At 43.3% G+C, this 19,183-nt stretch overlaps 1 protein-coding gene across 2 annotated transcripts in view; it reads left to right on the forward strand.

Moving 5' to 3' along the window:
- The window catches only part of SLC9A2 (solute carrier family 9 member A2), a 49,786-nt gene that overhangs the window by 5,420 nt on the left and 25,183 nt on the right, over window positions 1-19,183 (forward strand). For both annotated transcript variants that reach the window (XM_075917393.2, XM_075917394.2), the window contains exons 2-3: window positions 5,655-6,118; window positions 9,497-9,747. In XM_075917393.2, the coding sequence (XP_075773508.2) occupies window positions 5,655-6,118; window positions 9,497-9,747 (715 nt within the window). The remainder of the gene's footprint in view (window positions 1-5,654; window positions 6,119-9,496; window positions 9,748-19,183) is intronic.

A 19,183-nucleotide genomic window follows, 5' to 3' on the forward strand; every position in this document is an offset into this window, starting at 1 on the left:
GTTCGAATTTAATTCGAACTAACGGAGCACTTAGTTCGAACTAGGAAAACCTCATTTTACGAGGATTAAGCCTAGTTCAAACTAGCTAGTTCGAATTAAGGGGTGTGTAGCCCCTTAATTCGAACTAGTGGGAGGCTAGCCCTCCCCAGGTTTCCCTGGTGGCCACTCTGGCCAACACCAGGGAAACTCTTCTGCCCTCCTCCCAGCCCCGGAGCCCTTAAAGGGGCACGGGCTGGCTACAGTGTTTGTGCCAGTTGCAAGCCTGCCAGCGCCCAGCCAGCAGACCCTGCACCTGGCACGGATCGAGTCACCCACCCGATGCCCCCCAGCCCTCCCCCTCTTCCCTGGACCAGGCTGGTGGCTCCCGGGAGCTTGCCCGGGACCGCAAGAGGCGGGCACCTGCCTGGGCTAGTGCAGACATCGTGGACCTCGTCCACGATCTCCGCACTAGGCACAGGAAAGTGGCCAGCTAGGGCAGGAGAGCTGCCAGCCTGGCCACCCAGGAGCAGGTGTGCAAGAGAATCAAGGGAGTCCAGTGAGACCCCCGACCCTGAGCCCTGAGCTTACAATGGCCGTCCTGGGTCAGACCAAAGGTCCATGTAGCCCAGTAGCAAGTCTGCCAACAGTGGCCAACCCTAGGAACCCTGGAGGGGATTTACCGAAGACAGTGACCAAGCCATTTGTCTCGTGCCATCCCTCTCCAGCCTTCCACAAACTTTGGGCAGGGACACCACTCCTACCCTCTGGCTAATACCACTCCATGGACCCAACTTCCATGACTTGATCTCACTTCCCTTTCAACTCTGTTCTAGTTCTAGCCTTCACAGCCTCCTGCAGCAAGGAGTTCCACAGGTTGACTCTGCTTTGTGAAGAACAACTTTCTGTTACTAGTTTGAAGCCTGCTACCCATTCCTTTCCTTTGGTGTCCTCTAGTCCTTCTCTTATGGGAACTAATGAAGAACTTTTCTGTATGCACCCTCTCCACCCCACTCCTGCTTTTAGAGACCTCTATCCTGTCCCCCCTCCGTCTCCTCTTTTCTAAGCTGAAAAGTCCCAGTCTCTTTAGCTTCTCTTCATATGGGACCTGTTCCCAACCCCTGATCATTTTAGTTGCCCTCCCCTTTCCCCACCTCTCTCTTCCCCTCTCTCACCTCCTTTTCCCAGTCTCCCCCAGTTTTGTTCAATAAAGACAGATTCCATTTTGGAAGACATGTTATCTTTATTTTGTACATCAAGAAGAGGGGCTAGGGAAGGGTAAGTGGAAGGAGGTGAGGGAGGAATGGGGCACGAGCCCCCGATGGGGAGGACTGGGCTGGCTCTGCAGGCTTCTGGGGGTGGAAGCTCTCCTGCAGCCCCCCAGTTGCCTCCTCTTCCCAGATGGCAGCCTGCGGCAAGTGCAGCCGGGCTGATGGCCGAGTGGTGTGATGTGCCCAGTGTGGGTAGTCCGGGCACTCCAAGCCAGGACTGCTTTGCAAGTGGGGCACCCCTGAGAACTGTCTGTCCGGGGTGGGAGTCGGGACCCTTTAAGCACAGCCCTCGGCTAGCCTGAGACAGCATCTCCATGGTTTAAGTCCTCCTCTGATGCCTTGCTGACACTGCTTCCGGCCATCCTTAAGCCCGGTTCAGGGTCCACTTAATGTGGACATGCTAGTTCGAATTAGCAAAACGCTAATTCGAACTAGATTTTTAGTCTGGATCCGTTAGTTCGAATTAGCTTTGTTCGAATTTACTAATTCGAACTAAGTTAGTTCGAATTAACATTGTAGTGTAGACATACCCAGAGAGAGTAAGAGAGCACAGAATCCAAAACCTGAGATTTCAAAATAAAAAAAATGGACATTTTGACAGAGTGCTGTTTCCCAAAAGGTTTTGGGTTTGTTCCAATGAAGAATGAAAACAATGGCCTTTTTCAAAATGATTTCTTAAAACTATTTTACCAAAATGTTTCAATTTGTGTGAACAATTCCATGCCTAAAATAATCATTTTTTAAATAAAATGTTATTGAAATAATTTTCATAAGTTTTAATTGAGAGCTTGTTTCAATAAGGCATTTGATGATTTTTCTGATAAATATTTTGAACAATTCCTGAAAAAAATTCATGAGACACTAAAAAACAAAACAGAAAAATATGTACACTTTGAATTCTTGGCCATGAAAACGTCAACATTTTAGGGTGTTTTATTTTTTGGAAAATAGCTTTTCATTCCCTACTAGCTTTATTTTGTATTAAAAGTAAATACTGGGTTGGGCTTAATGGATAAAATTTCCAAGTGTGGGCCAGAAAAAATGTGAGAATGACTCTGTGGTCAGTGCACTCACCTGGTTCAAGTTGCAGTCTCGGATCCAATGAATATTTATGTATTTTATACAAAGTGGGTCTATCATGTGAGTGGCTTAAGACCTGGCCTGTGCAGTTATTCTCACAGTCTAAACTACATGCCTCTGGCGACAGGAGGCATAAGGGATCTGTCGAAAAAGGCTTTCTTTCTTGACAGATCCCCCCTAGACTGCTGCTTTTTGCCGACAAAGTGCTGAGTCGGCAAAACGCAGTGGCCATTTTTATGCCAATTAGGTGCAGGATATTTAAATCCCTGCTTCATTTGAACTGTCGACCTGCCTAATCTGCATCCTTCTGCCAACAGAGGGATACAGTCTAGACATACCCACAGGCAGGGATAGACAGGGGAATGCTTAGTTTGACAGTTTAGGTATGTCTACACTTGAACACTATTTCGAAATAACTAACACTATTCTGAAATAACTTAGTCCGCATCTACATAGCAGGCAGTTATTTTGAATAGTGTCAAAATACTGTCAAACTGGAGGACTTCTTACTCCGACTCCTGTAACATTTACTGTATGAGGAATAAGGAAATTCCAAGAAAGAGTGCTCTATTTTGAAAGAAGTACTGTGTAGACGCAGCCAACCATGTAGAGAAAATTTTGCAGGTTCAGGGCCCACCTTGAACACCAATGTATTTCCTTGTCAACCGATCCCTGTCTAGACTGCCGCTTTTTGCCAGCAAATTGCCGCATTGGCAAAAAGCGGCGGACATTTTTATTCTAATGAAGCACAGGATATTTAAATCCCCGCTTCATTAGCAATTTTGATATGTCTTAATTTACATACCTCTGGCGACAGAGGGATGTAGTCTAGACATACCCAGTGAGTTTCACAGCTTATCAACATTCACTCAGGTTCTTATTTTTAATTTTTTTTAAAAAAATCTAAAATTACTTGAGAGATATATATTTTGGACGGCAAACTTTCTATATTGGTGCCCTGAAACAGAAAAAATAATTACGCTTGTGGCCTTTTTGTTTAAAAATGTCTTCAATAGAAAAGGTCCCTTATGCCTCATAAAACGAGGTTTACAGGATCAGCCGACAAAGGCTTTCTTTGTCGGCCGATCCCGTCTTGACAGGCCCTTTTTGGTGACAAACTGCTGACTCAGCAAAATGTGGTGGCCATTTTTATTCAAATGAAGCACGGGAGATTTAAATTCCCGCTTCATTTGCAATGTCGGTATGTCTAATTCACATCCCTCTGGTGACGGAGGAATGTACTCTAGACATACTCTTATTGTTTACAGTTTTTTTTCTGTTTGCTTTTTACATGAGAAATTCACACTTTTGGGCCTGTCTAGATGCAAAATTAGGGTTGTTTGACATGCAAATAAATCTAAGTGCACTGAGGAATTCTTCCTACACAGTACCCAAATCCACACAGACAGTTAGTGTGCAGCATGCTGACACGACATAAATGTACACCTCAGCCTGCCACGCCCTAATTGTTCATCTACACAAGCCCTTTGGCTACCCTGGAAGACTCTATGATGGCCAGAGACCTAGTGAAATACGATGCCATGAGATACAAAAGATCAAAAGCTGGAAACTGAGGCCTGGTGTACACAAAGTTTTTGTAGCAAAGTAAATTATTTTTGTTTGTGGGTATAAGTTTTTCTGAAATGGTTAAATCAGTACCATGTATAATATAGAAGCAGTGATGTCAGTAAAAAGGTGCCTAAAGCTTAGTGTGCATTAGGAAATTAGGTTGGTAATTGCTATGTTGCTCTGGGCTGTGAAAAATCCATATGGCATGTGATGCAGTTAAACTGACCTAATCCCTCATGGAGACAGTGTCAGGCTGATGGGAGAATTCGCCTGTTAACCTAGCTGCTGCCTCTCAGGAAGGTGGAGTATCTACGATGATGGAGAACCTCTTCTGTCAGCCTAGATAGCAGCCTTCATTGAAGTCACTAGAAAAATGTAGACAAGCCCTTATACTGGTAGGCTACGTCTACATTGCGCTCTCTTGCGCAAGAAGATACGCAAATGAGGCGTGGCAATGAATATCGCTGCATGTCATTTGCATACCTAATGAGTCACTATTTTGCACAATGGGCTTATTTTGATATGCATTTTTGTGCAATGGGCAGAACGGTTCTTGCACAAGAGGGGGTTTTTGCACAAGAAGGAGCAGTGCAGACTGCTCCTTCTTGCACAAAAGGCCCTTGCACAAAATGGCAGCTCATTAGGTATGCAAATGAGGCACCGCGATAGTCATTGCCATGCCTCATTTGCATATCTTCTTGCACAAGAGAACACAATGTAGACACAATGTGTAGCCCCACAGTTTATTTCCATTCCTATATGGGAATAGCAATACCCACTATCAGACTCTTTATCCCTGTAGAGCTATATCACAGTAGAGGGATTGTGCTGGTTTAACTGTATTAGTACAGTGAAACTGGTACAAGTTGAATGTGTAGACAGTTCAAAGCTGGGAAAGGATTTAGTATCAGAATGTTTAAAGATTGCATGTATGTTAACAACCATTTAACTTCAATGCCTAAAGAACATTCACAGGATGTATTTGTTAAAGGGTTAACATATCTATCACTTGAGGTACCACTGAGAGAGGCTATAGAAAGATCCCTGAGTCCCTAGTGGATACTCCAGCAAAGCCAAGTTTGATCAGATCAGACTTGATATTCTTGATATTTTCTATGGAAAAATGAAACAGAAAAAACCCCCATTTGTGTGGAGAAAACCTTTTTCATTGTCTAAACAGAATGAGTAAACACATTTTAATTTGAAGTGTTACAGGATCACTAAAGCCCTAATGATGTTAATTACCTTCTGTAATAGGTATGGAAATTTAGGTCCCCACTGAAAATCTTTCCCAAGAATTTGCCTATTTGTTTGTACAGCAGATAGCATACTGGATGTTCAATAGAATTGTGAAATAATGAGGCATAAGGCACAGATGTTAAAAATTGAATGAAAAACATCGTGTCTTTTTGCCTACTATGAGAACTGTTTGCACAACCGTGATAAATTTCTGCACATATGTTGTTAGATCTCTTACTATTCATTTGCATGTGTATTTACTGTAGTTTTATGGCCTGTATTTGCCTGGTGAGTGCATGGGTAGGGAGATGGCTATTAAATCTAAATATCTACCAAACAAGGCTATTAATCTTTCTCCATCTCTTGCTGCACAATGAGATTATGTGTTTGTCTTCTGTTTCTCTGAACTTGTCTTTGAAGTAAAAATACAGTTAGTATAAAGAACAAATATCATGATTTGCTTTTAGATTTTGGAAAAGTAATTATTTTATTTTCTTGTGGTTTGAACTCCCCTTGAAGGCTTTCATCTCTATTACAAGTTGCCCTCAGTTGTGCCTGAGAGTTGCCTCCTTATTCTGGTTGGATTACTACTGGGTGGAATTATTTTTGGAGCTGAGGAAAAGTCCCCACCTGTAATGAAGAGCGATGTTTTTTTCTTGTATCTTCTTCCACCAATTGTACTCGATGCTGGATATTTCATGCCCACTCGTCTTTTCTTTGAGAACTTTGGTACTATATTCTGGTATGCAGTAGTGGGCACACTCTGGAATTCTGTCGGCATTGGACTTTCCCTGTTTGGAATTTGCCAGATTGAAATATTTGGCTTGACTGATATCACTTTGCTGCAGAGTCTGCTCTTTGGCAGCTTAATTTCAGCGGTGGATCCTGTGGCCGTGCTGGCTGTTTTTGAAAATATTCATGTCAATGAACAGCTCTACATCCTAGTGTTCGGAGAGTCTCTGTTGAATGATGCTATAACTGTGGTAAGTTACTATATAAATCACTAGCAGACTTACCCAGCATTGTCCAGATTGTTCAGGGTAGGGGTCTGGTGGTGTGGGGGGTGTAGTAGTCAGGAAAAGGTCTTGGAGATGTGTGTGGGGTAGGGTTGCCAGATGGTTTAACAAAAAATACTGAACACACCCTGTCCCTAAAAAAAACAAAACAAAAAACAAACAAAAAAAACCCACACACCTGGAAAAAATTCTGTTGAGCAAAAACAAAAAAACAAAAAAAGGAGGGGGGAGACCAAAGTTGTTGAGCAACTGTTTCTGTGTGTTTTTTTTTTTTTTTACTGGACTGGGGACCCAAAGAACGGACAGTCCAGGCAAAAATTGGATACCTGGCAACCCTAGTGGGGGGAGTGCAGGAGGTTGGGGGTGAAAGGGGTGTGAGAGTGAGCGGGGGGTGAAGAGGGTCTCAGGAGGTCCCATCTGACATGGGCCTTTTCTCTCCCCCCAATACCCATCCTGGCTGCCAGGGGAATTTTCTCTCATCCAATCCTCCCTCTGGCCGCCAGGGATGTTTTCTCTCCCCCGGCCCCTCCCCTGGCAGCCAGAAGCCTTTTTTCTCCCTGTGCCTCTGGCACTGTGGCCAAAGGCCAGGATGAGGGAAAAGGTTTTGGGACGGGGGTCTACTTACCAGTATGCTGGCAGGCAAGATGGCAGAGCCACAGCCCTGCTGGCTACTTCCTTGGTGGTGCAACTGCCCCCAGTGGCAACTCTACAGGATAGTTTTCCCCTGTGGGTTCGCTGTCCCAAGTGGCTAATCTCACTATCATATCCCTCCAAACAGCAGCCCCTCCCTTTGCATGTTATGGAAAACAGTCCTTTCCTCAGGGGTTCTGATTGTCCTGGCACAGCCAAACTCTGACTTGCCTTAAGTTAGGAGAAGAGGAAGCTGCCTACCAAATTTGGTGATCCTAGCTCTTACCATGTAGGAGGAGTTCTTGGACAAATGGACTCGCAGACAGATGCACTGTAACATATATATAAATTATTGTTGCTACTACTTGACTGCATAGCACCATCATCCTATACAACTTTCTTGTCACTATCTGCTAAGAGCGAAAGCCAGTTTATGCAAGTCTTTATTTACTCTAGAACGCATGCTAATGTTAAAGGAAGGATTATAAATATTTCATAGATTTTAATATCTGAACTCTTCAGGTATTTATTATTGAATTCTATCAGATTTTTAATAAAAATTCAGTGATTTTCCAGGGATGGAGAAATGTCTGTGAGGAAAAGGTAGAAAAGAAAGGTGATCAGCATGGATTCCCGTGGATATTTACCGAAAGAGTGCAAATCACTGGGAGACTGCAAGGACAGTTTCCAATTAGTGCTAATTTGATGTGGGCACCAACTTATTTCTCACAGGACACCAAACAGCCATTAGATGACTAATCATTAACTAACCAAACTTGATTTCTTTATGTTGACCTGGAGATGAAAGTCTGAAGAGCCCAATAGCCTTTCCGTCCCTGCAGAGCCATACACTTCTCCATGTATAAATCTGTTGTCACTGTGTCTAAAAGATTACTGACATTTATCCTTACCTGGCCTTATCTCCACTGAAATCCTTATTCAGGCATAAATAATCTCCTGTCATCATCCCTGTAATGTCCTGTTTTATGGTCAATGTAAATCTGGCTTTTCACACGTTAAGCGGAAACATCTCTCTTTTTTTCTCCGTCACTGGCTTCCTATTCATATCCCAGGTAAATGAAAAATTGTCTTTCTTATTTTAAAACTTTTAAAAGATTTTCTCAGTCTATCTCACTGATCTCATATCCCTCACCCCAATCATCAGCCATTTTCTTCTCCTTCCTATGATACTTATAGTTGAGACATTATTTTTTCACTTATACTTACTTCTTAATCTACCTCCTTCAAGTGACTGAATCATACCCTCTCTTTAAAGCTTGTCTTAAATCTTAACTTTTTTGTTAGCTTATACCTGAAACTCTCTATTATGCCTGTGATGGTGCTGTGTATTAGGTTTGATCAAATACAATACTGCAAAAACAAGGCAGGCAAATATTAATTCCAATTCCAAATGGCTGTTTGGTTCAGACATGTCTATGCTTGTCTTTATTTATACTTAACAATCATTCATGCAAAGGTGTTTCTGTTTGCACGAATATTTGGGGAATGTCTTTTCTTCATATTTATATGGAGCCTTCTCACTATGTAATTGTTTTCAACAAAAACAACATTGAAATATCAGTTTTCAGCTCGAACAGCATCTAACCTAAACACAATTGAGCATGCTGTGCTAAAACACCCACTGTTTTTGAGGCTTGAAATCTGTGTGCCATGATCAAAATGACAGTGACTCCCACCCACCACTCTGTACCTACACTGCAGAGGTAGTGTTATACCTCAGCTGCAGATAGTTGATGCAGTCTTCATGTTTGCCTCTCTGCTTCTAAAGACATAGAGATCTTGACCCTGTGATACGGGATGTGATATGTGTCTCATTCAGCAGAGGAGCTGACCATGCTTACAACTTCACTTTTTGAAGTCTCTTTTGACGTGTCCGGTTAGACTTTTTTAGAAGTTGTGTGAGCTTCTATTTTTATCCAGAAATGTTCTAGAATCATAATACCTGCAGTAAATGGGAGTTTATATTCAGTTCAGTTCCACTTCTGAGGCAGTGTTTAAAGACATCCGAACAATTGTTAGAAGGCCCAGTAGCTTGGCATTGGGCCTACTCATGGCTTCTGGTTGTGATTTTGCACAGAGTTAATAAGCTGATTCTATTTAAAATGTAACCCAGGTGATCACATTGCCCAATGTTCTAAACAAAACTTGGCAGGAAGGAGAGGGATAGTGGCCATTTAGGGTTTGCTCTGTCACAGTTCAGCTGAGAAGATATGTTTTCAGACCTGTTGTCCTGCAACCTCACATGTCTAATGAAATTACTTGATTTTATTAGTGATGATAAAAATAGTTCTTTTCTTTTTTTTTCTCTTCATTTTGTGACTAAGGCAGGGAAATTATGAAGTTAGGAAGTCTGAAAGTGATTGGCAGCATAGAAGGGACACGGGAATTTGCATCAGTCAGGAGAACTTGATTTTATTCTTGGCATTGCCAATGACCTGCTGAGTGACTTTGAGTCAGTTTGCCTTTCTGTACCTCAGTGTCCACAATCTGCAAAATAGGTACAGTAAATTGATATTTAATCCCCTTTATGAAGTACTTTGAGAGAGAGAGAGATTATTAAGTAGTTAGCATATTTTAAGTGAACACAAGGTAAAGACAAAAATGAAAAGTTTTCCATTAGAACGCAGGACTACAGTGACTCGGAGAGGAATTGGGAAGGCTTCTGAAAAGTAATGTGCTTTCTTTTCTCCGTAGGTCCTGTACAATTTGTTCAAGACTTTCTGCCAGATGCACACAATTGAGACCATTGACATATTTGCTGGAATCGCTAAATTCTTTGTAGTGGGGATCGGTGGAGTGTTGATTGGAATCTTTTTGGGATTTGTGGCAGCATTTACAACCCGCTTCACCCACAAAATCCGAGTGATTGAGCCACTTTTTGTCTTCCTCTATAGTTACCTGTCATACATAACAGCTGAAATGTTTCACCTCTCAGGCATTATGGCGTAAGTACATGAAAAAGATACTTGGAAGTAGCAATGCAAAACCAGTCCTCAATGCGGGATAGATTCTGTAGAAAGTACTTCACAATGAGTACTCAGTTGTTTAAGTACTGTTCAGTGGAGATAATGCTATTCCATTAATGTTAAATGAAAAAAATACTATCATTTAGGGATGTTAATGGTTAACTTTACTGGGTGATGCGTACCGATTACTGGTTACCCGGCAATCTGGCTTGGTTGAAGCAGCTCCCCACATGCCCACGGTGTGGCACAGTGGCCTCGGCCTAGCCAAAGAAGCCCCCTGCCTGCCATGGGGTGCAACAGGCCCGACCTAGTCTGAGCAACCCCCACCTGTGGCAGGCCCAGGCCGCTTCACTGCACTGCGGGGAGGAGGGGTGTTCCCGGTGGGCCAGCCCCACCATACTGAGGGCTGGGGGCACTCCAATATGGTTAGGCTCAACTCCAGTCTAGTCAGAGCAGCTCCTGCTGGTGGGAGGAAGCCACTATAGACTTACCAGGTCCCCCACCCACTCCAATTTAAGTGGTTAACTGGTTAAAAGTAACATTTAATCGGTTAACTGATTAAATGGGATGTTACATTTCGACTCCCATTTACTAAATTGGGAGTAAGAATTTCAGTATCTTGCCCTAAAATGATCTTATAATAACACTTAATCTTTGCTTTGTGGGGCTAGATTTACAATAAAATTTAGGTTTGACTCTGAAGGTCTATCTGTGCTCCATGTCTGCTAACGTGGGCTTGTGGGACTCTGGCTGTGGGGCAATAAAATTGTTGTGTAGCTGTTCAGGCTCAGGGTGGAGCCCAGGATCTGAGACCTTCCCTCCTTGGTCTTCAGCTGAGCTCCAACATCTGCACTGCAGTTTTAAAGCCTGGCAGCCTGAGCCGCACAACGTGGGCCAGCTCTGGCCATGATTTGGGTCTTTATTGCAGTGTAGATGTATGTAGAGTGTAGAAGTGCCTGCTTTTCTGTTCCTAGAAAATCACTAGAATTCTCCACACCAGAGTCTGGTACAATGACTCGCTCCCCGGAGAATGAGAAGTGCCTCAGAATGAGATTCACAAAAGCCAAGCCATAAGTGGCACTTCACGTGAACTAGCCAATGACAGATGCCAAACTAAGAAGGGTGTATAGATTGCGGCTCTGGAAACTGGTAATCTCTGGTCTGGCGACTTCCATGGTCCGGCAGGACCATGAATGCTCTTGGACCAGAGAGCCCTGGAGCCTAATGGCAGGAGGGCTAGCAGTCCAGCGGGGGCAGCAGGGCCAGAGGAGCCCCACAGCAGTGCTGGGCCAGGGACCAGAGAATTTCGGCAGCCCACAGCAGTGCGGAGCTGGGGGCTGAGGAATTCCAGGTGCCCACAGCAACGTGGGGTTGGGGGCTGAAGAAGCCCAGGAGCCTGTGGCAGTGCCGGGTTGGGGGTCAGAGAATCTTGGCTGCCTGTGGCAAGAGCCGGAGAACCCCGACAGCCAGGAGCAGCGCGGTGTTGGGGGCCGGGGAAGCCTGGTTGCCTGCATCAGTGCAGGGCTGGGGAAATCTGGCTGCATGCGGCACTGTGGGCCAAGGCCGGAGAACCCCGGCCGCCAAAGGCAGCCTGGGGCCGGGGCTGGTGGCAGCAGAGGGGGGAAGAAGGTAGAGGGGACCAGAGGCAGGAGCCAGCTGGTTCGTGGTTTGTGGCAGAGGACACCTCCCCTGGACTGGCAAATTCTGTCATTTGGGACCCAGTCAGGTCCCAACCATGCTGGACCAGGGAGGTCCAACCTGTACTAAACTCTGTCCCTCCCTTAAAGATAGGTGTCAGTTTTTAGAGCAGCACCTCCTCTTCTTTAGTGGCAAGCCTTCTTTTGGCATAAAATGCCTACTTTGTTTTTGCAATAAAATAAAAGGGGATGGGCTTCCTCATGGCATTTAGCCCAGTAGTTAGGGTTGTCATCTGTGATATGGTTCCAAGTCTTCTCTTTCCCTACGGGAGTGAAGGAGTTTGTACTGCCTCTCCAATGAGGGCTGTAACCTGTTGACTCTGGGATAGTCTCAGGCGGGGCTGTCTCATTTGGTCCTTTTGAAGCTGTTCCACTGTGACTAACCCATTCAAAAAGCCACTGGAGCAAGGGAGCTAGACCCTGGGTCACCCATCCACCAGGTCAGTTTTTTCATTGAGAGTCATTTTCAAGCTTGTTCTCTCTCTTCTCTCTCTCCCTGGCCCTATGACTTTTAAAATTGCTTATTCATAATGGCACAGCTTCAGGAGGAGAGAATGAAAGGATCCCCTCTCTACCTCAGAATATTGTACTCCCTTATGGCTAGGACATTCTCCTCAGTGGTGATAGAGCCCATCAAATAGAGGGAACTTACACCAGATATCTGACAGCTGGGTGATAATAAGTTATGAGAGATTGTCCTTCCCCTTTTCTTCATCCCACCCTCTTCGCCCCCTACCACTGCCTTGTGTAAGTTTGTCTATAAATGCCCACTCTGGTAGGTGAACTCTGCATGTGATTACTGAATATGGCTGCATGGGTGAGTTAAGTGAAGGAATGTCTTTCTTTCTCCAGCTCATGAATTGTTCTGCAGCTTAAGTGTCCAAATACCTGGCGTGGGGCTCCAGTGCACATATAGAAACATGGTCACCTAGGGGACTTGTACAGCAAACTGTTAGCCACTGAACTTTTTAAATGCCTACAGGGCTTGGAGATAACTGAGCAGAGGTTTTGTGAATCCTAGGAGGCCTGTTTTGGGGATGTAGAGACCTATAGTGGCAGTTGGGATCCTCAGTTGTTTTTGAATCTACCTGTTGGGATGTGGGCGTGTGTGTGTGTATATATAAATATATATATAATATTCTTCTGTTAGTTCTAAGTTAAAAGTATTATTGTGCTCCACTAAAGCACTTCAATAAGAAGGGTTAAGTCATCCTTTCAGTACTGCGTAAAATGACCCGTAATGACCTCCATTTTAGAAAAGACTATCATGACTTCAACTAAATTAAACCAGTTTATTGTGATTCCAAGCAATATTGTGTAAAGAACAATCTTCTTTAAGTATTGCTTTGTTCTAGTAGCAAACATGAGGCAGTGAGATTTTAGAAGTGATAACATTTTATGAAGCTTAAAACTTACTACTTAGTATCTCTAATACTTGGTGAAATTTTTGTCACTGTTAGAACATTTTCTACCATCTGATTGAAGAAAAAATTGTTTATTAAATATCATGGTTGTGGCAATTTTTTTCCAGGGCTAAGAAGCAGTTAAATGGGGGGGGGGAGGTGAGAAGGGGCAGGAACAGCCCAAATTATTTAAGTACTATAAACATAGAAATATTCTCCATACCCCAAAAAAGAAGAGAAAGAAGTAAGGGATATCCTAGTGAAAGTAAGGATGTGAAAGGTGCATCGGTTTCTTTCTCAGATATGAATCTAAATAAAGTAACATATAAATCTAATTTGACCCAGTTCTGAAATGAACCATCTCTTCCACTGGTTGCTATTCATAGCATTTGTTTGGTTTCCAGTTTCCTCCTGTTCTTAGTCAAATGTCATTGGCAGCATATGATCATGTACTTAAAGGGCTTCCAAATCAAAAAGGGGAGTGAAGCATTATATTAAAAAGCCATAGTGTTTTGCATGAAAGTGCTGAACTGGACATTGTGAGCCTAATATAAAATTAATCGCACTTCATGTCTCCTAATGGGACAAGCACATAGGTGCCAAATAATAGTGAAAGTGTACAGCTGTATGGATGAATACTCAATACTGTTACAGCCGTAGTGTCAACATGTGATTGGCCTCTGCATGGGTATGAAAGACGGAGGAAGTGCTAGGTAGTATTATTAATATTTGATATTCTAACATGACCACAATATATTTATACTGAATGTGTTTTATTCTAAACTAGCAGAAATATCCGGCATTGCCCAGGGAAAATATAGTAAAAGGTGTGATGAATGAACTATGTCAATGATATTAACAGAGCATTTTTTATTGGAAATACTTTTCTCATATATTATTTTAAGAAATTAACATAGCTAAGTACTTTTTCTGGTATCATAGGGAAAGGATCTCGTAGTTGCAGTTTATTTGACACACTTAACAGAAGAGTCCAGCAAATGCCTATGAGCAGGTGCTACTAAAAGCTAATTAGTGGCTCAGGTGGGGCTCTGGGGGTCCAATTGGGGCTCTGGGGAAACCGATTTAGAGATATAACCAATCCAGTGATTTAAGTTAGGAAATCAGTAGTATCCGTGCAAAATGTTGTGTTTCTATTATCAGGCGCTACTAAAAGCTAATTATCAGTGGGCCTAATTGGGGCTCTGGGGGAACTGGGGAAACCAATTTCGAGATCTAACCAAGCCAGTTATTTAAGTTAGGAAATCAGTAGTATCCATGCAAAATGTGGTGTTTCTAGCTCTTACCATTTCGGAGATCTTTCGGGACAAACAAACAAACAAACTTTCAGAAATATTTATAAGAAGATTTGTTTCATACTTATAATAGTTTACACGTGTTAATTATTATAAAATATTTTACTCCTTGCTACAATGTGCCATCTCCACAATACTATGCTTGGTCATTTCTGGAATAGAGTAATAACGATTATGTATCGCCTGTCCTGTGGGCCTACGTGGAGAGTATACTCCCTTCTCCCCTTTGTTTTTCTGTGATGTCTATTTGGGCCTTTTGGTTTTGGATAGGGTAAGTGGACACTGCATTTATTCTTCCTCTCTCTCCATTGTGCATATGGGCAGAGAGCCTCCATGGGTAGTGCAGCTATACATTGCCCTGTGCACAGGGCAAAAAGTAAAAGCATATTGTACCTCTTAATTTAATAAAGCACCAAAAGCACATGATGTATGGCATTGAAATAAAAATTGTAATAGCAGGTCCAGGGTTTCCTCTGCCACCTCTTCAGTCATTTTGAACAGTAAAAACTAGAAGGCTGTGGGTTCACTCCCACAATAGGACTTGAGCTCTTAGTGAGAGGTGACACATCAGTGCAGTACTTGTAGAAGACAGCATTGTGGGATGTCTCATCATTTCTAGAAGACTTTAAACCCCAGCCACTTTTGTCAATGTCCAGTGGCCAGACAGAAGTTATGACATTAAAACTGTCTTATAATGTATTATTTAAAAACCCAGAGTTTTCTCTGTTTTGAAAAGGAGGTTGAAAGTGGTGTTTACTCTCTCATTAAGGTAAAAGTCTTGGATCCTTACACTTTGGGAAAAGGTTGTTGATTTGTCTGAAACATACATGATAGTTGCATGTGCCAGAGATGACAGAATAGTGAATTGCTGTATCAATGGAAGTGGAAGACTGTGCACATTGTACTCACAACATGCTGCCTCAAAGATTAATTTTAATTATTTTCAAAGAAATTCTCTCCCTCCACCGCCAGTATGTTTTCATGCATCCATTTAATAGAATGAAAGAAACACTGGAAAGAAACATATTGAAGTTATGGCATTGGTAGATTACTGGAAAGAAAAATGCAGTATTATTAAACAAATAATACCTCTTGACCCTGTCTCCTCATCTGTGTGCAACTTGGAAATTGATTGCGGCCAGAGGAAAGGAGGGAAAACAGGTGTTAATGCCTTTTCCTTTTAACCGAAATATCCCATGCAACATACTTGTCATAGGGACAAGTGACAGACATTTATAACTCCTGGCCAGATGACTCATCAAAAACTGCTGGAATGGACTAATCATCTCCTAAATAGCCTCTATCAGAGTGTTCTCTTCAGGAGAGGAAATTATTATGCTGTAATTAGAGCTGGGCCTGAATCAAAGCCATGAACTCGATTAATAACGTAGCAGTGAAGCTGAACTTTTCAGTTTGTTCCCACCTCAAATTATAGTACTGTACTACATTTTCTATTTGTAATTTTTATAAGGACTGTGAAACAGCAGAACTATTAATATGTGTTCCTTTCTTTTTTGTAACAATGATTGAACAGGCTAAAAGAAATATGCACTGAAACTACAGTTAAGTTTAGTAGGTCAGAGAAACTTGAGGACTGAGTCCAGAGCTCTAGTTTATTACAGCCACAACAGAAACTGCACTGTTTGTACAAGTAGACTTGCATTATGCAGAAACACAAAATACAGTTTGATTGTAATCAGCCCTTTATTCTTTTGCTGATTTTAAAACAGCAGAGTCACCAATCAGAGAGCAAATAATGCAGGAATTACATGTAAGTTGCATGTGAACAGAAAGTACAAAAAATGAAGAGAATACCTACGTTTCCCACTCACAGATTACGTTGGCAATATTGGTCTCCACTGGAAAGAAAACATTAAAATAAATATTTGTACTTTTCACCTTTTAGAAGCTTGATAGCCATCTTGTAATTTCATTTTCCAAATGAGGAAACTAGTACAGTATAGGATATTTTTGTTCAAATAAAAGTAACGACTCTAAAGCAATATCAAATGCAATATTGCACATTGACTGATAGAAGCATATTCACCATGTGACGATTAATGAAGATTTATAGCAGTTATCAGCCTGGGTATATCACCGAATTAAACCAGTTACTGGATTCCCTAAGTGAAAGTAATATTGTATTGAAAAAAATGAAGATGCTGTCCCTTTAAATGTTAGTGGTTAAAAATATGAGATGTTTTAAGTTACAGGTTGCAGAGGGACAAATTAATCTGGTGACAGATTCTTATAAGCCATCCTCACACAGATTCTCAATTAGCTCAGGATCCAAAAACAAACTGCTCCCAGAATTAGCTGACTCACCCTGGAGCAGTCAGGTTTTCCTGCAGGTCTGTAATCATGATAAGAATTAAGTTTAAGAGGGTAATAAATAGAATCTAACATTTAAGTTCCTTTCCTATGAGAGTCCTATGTGAGTACTATGTGAAGTTCAGGCTTCCCAGGTGAAATGCTACATTGGTTAGACAAAGTGCCAGCTCTCAAAGTACATATAGCCCTCAAGGCCTCACTGTGACATTCATTAAATGGCACCTTGGGAAAAGTAAACCCTTAAAGGAGAGAGCCCTGCAAAGCATACGAAAAACATTCGATATATGACCTGTGAAAATAAACCAGCTGATAGAACATATGGAAAGCAAAATAAAATAAATAGGGTGTTTTCTGCAGTGGGATTTTAGTCACAAATGTAGCTGTACCAGTGAAAAAAATTACTGGTCACATAGGGTATGTCTACACTACAGCGCCAATTCAAACTAACTTAGTTCGAATTAGTTAATTCGAACTAAGCTAATTCGAACTAACGGATCCAGACTAAAAAACTAGTTCAAATTAGCGTTTTGCTAATTCGAACTAGCATGTCCACATTAAGTGGACCCTGAACCGGGGTTAAGGATGGCCGGAAGCAGTGCTGGCAGGGCATCAGATGAGGACTTAGAGCGTGGAGCTGCTGCCTCAGGTTAGCTGAGGGCTGTGCTTAAAGGGACCCGACCCCCACCCTGGACAGACAGTTCTCAGGGGTGCCCCGCTTGCAAAGCAGTCCTGGCTTGGCTTGCCCGGAGTACCCACACTGGGCACATCATAGCACTCGGCCATCAGCCCGGCTGCACTTGCCGCAGGCTGCCATCTGGGAAGAGGAGGCAATTGGGGGGCTGCAGGAGAGCTTCCACCCCCAGAAGCCCGCAGAGCCAGCCCAGTCCTCCCCATCGGGGGCTCGTACCCCATTCCTCCCTCACCTCCTTCCACTTACCCCTTCTTAGACCCCCTTCCTGATGTACTAAATAAAGGACAATTGTGTTCAAAAATAGAATCTGTCTTTATTGAACAAAACTGGGGGAGACTGGGAAAAGGAGGTGGGCGAGGGGAAGAGAGAGGGTGGGAGAGGGGAGGGCAACTAAAATGATCAGGGGTTTGGAACAGGTCCCATATGAAGAGAGGCTAAAGAGACTGGGACTTTTCAGCTTAGAAAAGAGGAGATGGAGGAGGGATATGATAAAGGTCTCTAAAAGCATGAGTGGGGTGGAGAGGGTGCATACAGAAAAGTTCATCATTAGTTCCCATAAGAGAAGGACTAGAGGACACCAAAGGAAAGGAATGGGTAGCAGGCTTCAAACTAGTAACAGAAAGTTGTTCTTCACAAAGCAAAGAGTCAACCTGTGGAACTCGTTGCTGCAGGAGGCTGTGAAGGCTAGAACTAGAACAGAGTTTAAAGAGAAGTGAGATAAAGTGATGGAGGTTGGGTCCATAGAGTGGTATTAGCCAGGGGGTAGGAGTGGTGTCCCTGCCCAAAGTTTGTGGCAGGCTGGAGAGGGATGGCACGAGACAAATGGCTTGGTCACTGTCTTCGGTCCATCCCCTCCAGGGTTCCTAGGGTTGGCCGCTGTCGGCAGACAGGCTACTGGGCTAGATGGACCTTTGGTCTGACCCAGTACGGCCATTGTAAGCTCAGGGCTCAGGGTCGGGGGTCTCAGTGGACCACCTTGATTTTCATGCACACCTGCTCCTGGGTGGCCAGGCTGGCAGCTCTCCTGCCCTAGACGGCCACTTTCCTGTGCCTAATGCGGAGGTCGTGGACGAGGTCCACGATGTCCGCACTATCCCAGGCGGGTGCCCGCCTCTTGCGGTCCCGGGCAAACTCCCGGGAGCCTCCAGCCTGGTCCCGGGAAGAGGGGGAGGGCTGGGGGGCATCGGGTGGGTGGCTCGAGCTGTGCCAGGTGCAGGGTCTGCTGGCTGGATGCTGGCAGGCTTGCACCTGGCATGGGCACCATAGCCAGCCCGTGCCCCTTTAAGGGGGCCGGGAAGGGGGCAATAGAGTTTCTCTGGTGTTGGCCAGAGTGGCCACCAGGGAAAGCTGAGGAGGGCTAGCCTCCCACTAGTTCAAATTAAGGGGCTACACACCCCTTAATTCGAACTAGTAAGTTTGAACTAGGCTTAGTCCTCGTAGAATGAGGTTTACCTAGTTTGAACTAAGCGCTCCGCTAGTTCTAATTAAGTTTGAACTAGTGGAGCGCTTGTGTAGCGCCTATCAAAGTTACTTCGAACTAACGTTCATTAGTTCGAATTAACTTTGTAATGTAGACATACCCATAGTTTTTAATGGTGCAGCACAATTAGTACAACTGCAGGTTACTGTGGCTTAACTGCAGGACCCTAACTCCCATTAAGAACAGAAATCAAAGTGTCACACCTTCAAAGGCCCATTGACTTTCAGTGAAATGTAGGCTTTTGAGTGCCTATGTTACTTCTGAAAATGCAAGTTAAGTACCTAAATCACTAAGACATTGTTTTTTATCCATGGAATCTCTTTCCTATTCAGAGTCAGTCAATGAACAGAAATAGATCAATATATTGCATTATGACCATTGTGGTCAAGGACATAGAAATACTTGCTATCAGAAGACATGGAAGGAATAAAGAAGAAATATGGATGTTGTTCTTTAATAGAGATAAACTGTTCGGTCCTTAGTCCTTGCGAGTCTGTTTT

The sequence above is a fragment of the Pelodiscus sinensis genome, chromosome 1 (genome assembly GCF_052426305.1).
Source record: "Pelodiscus sinensis isolate ZL-2025 chromosome 1, ASM5242630v1, whole genome shotgun sequence".
NCBI lineage: Eukaryota > Metazoa > Chordata > Testudines > Trionychidae > Pelodiscus > Pelodiscus sinensis.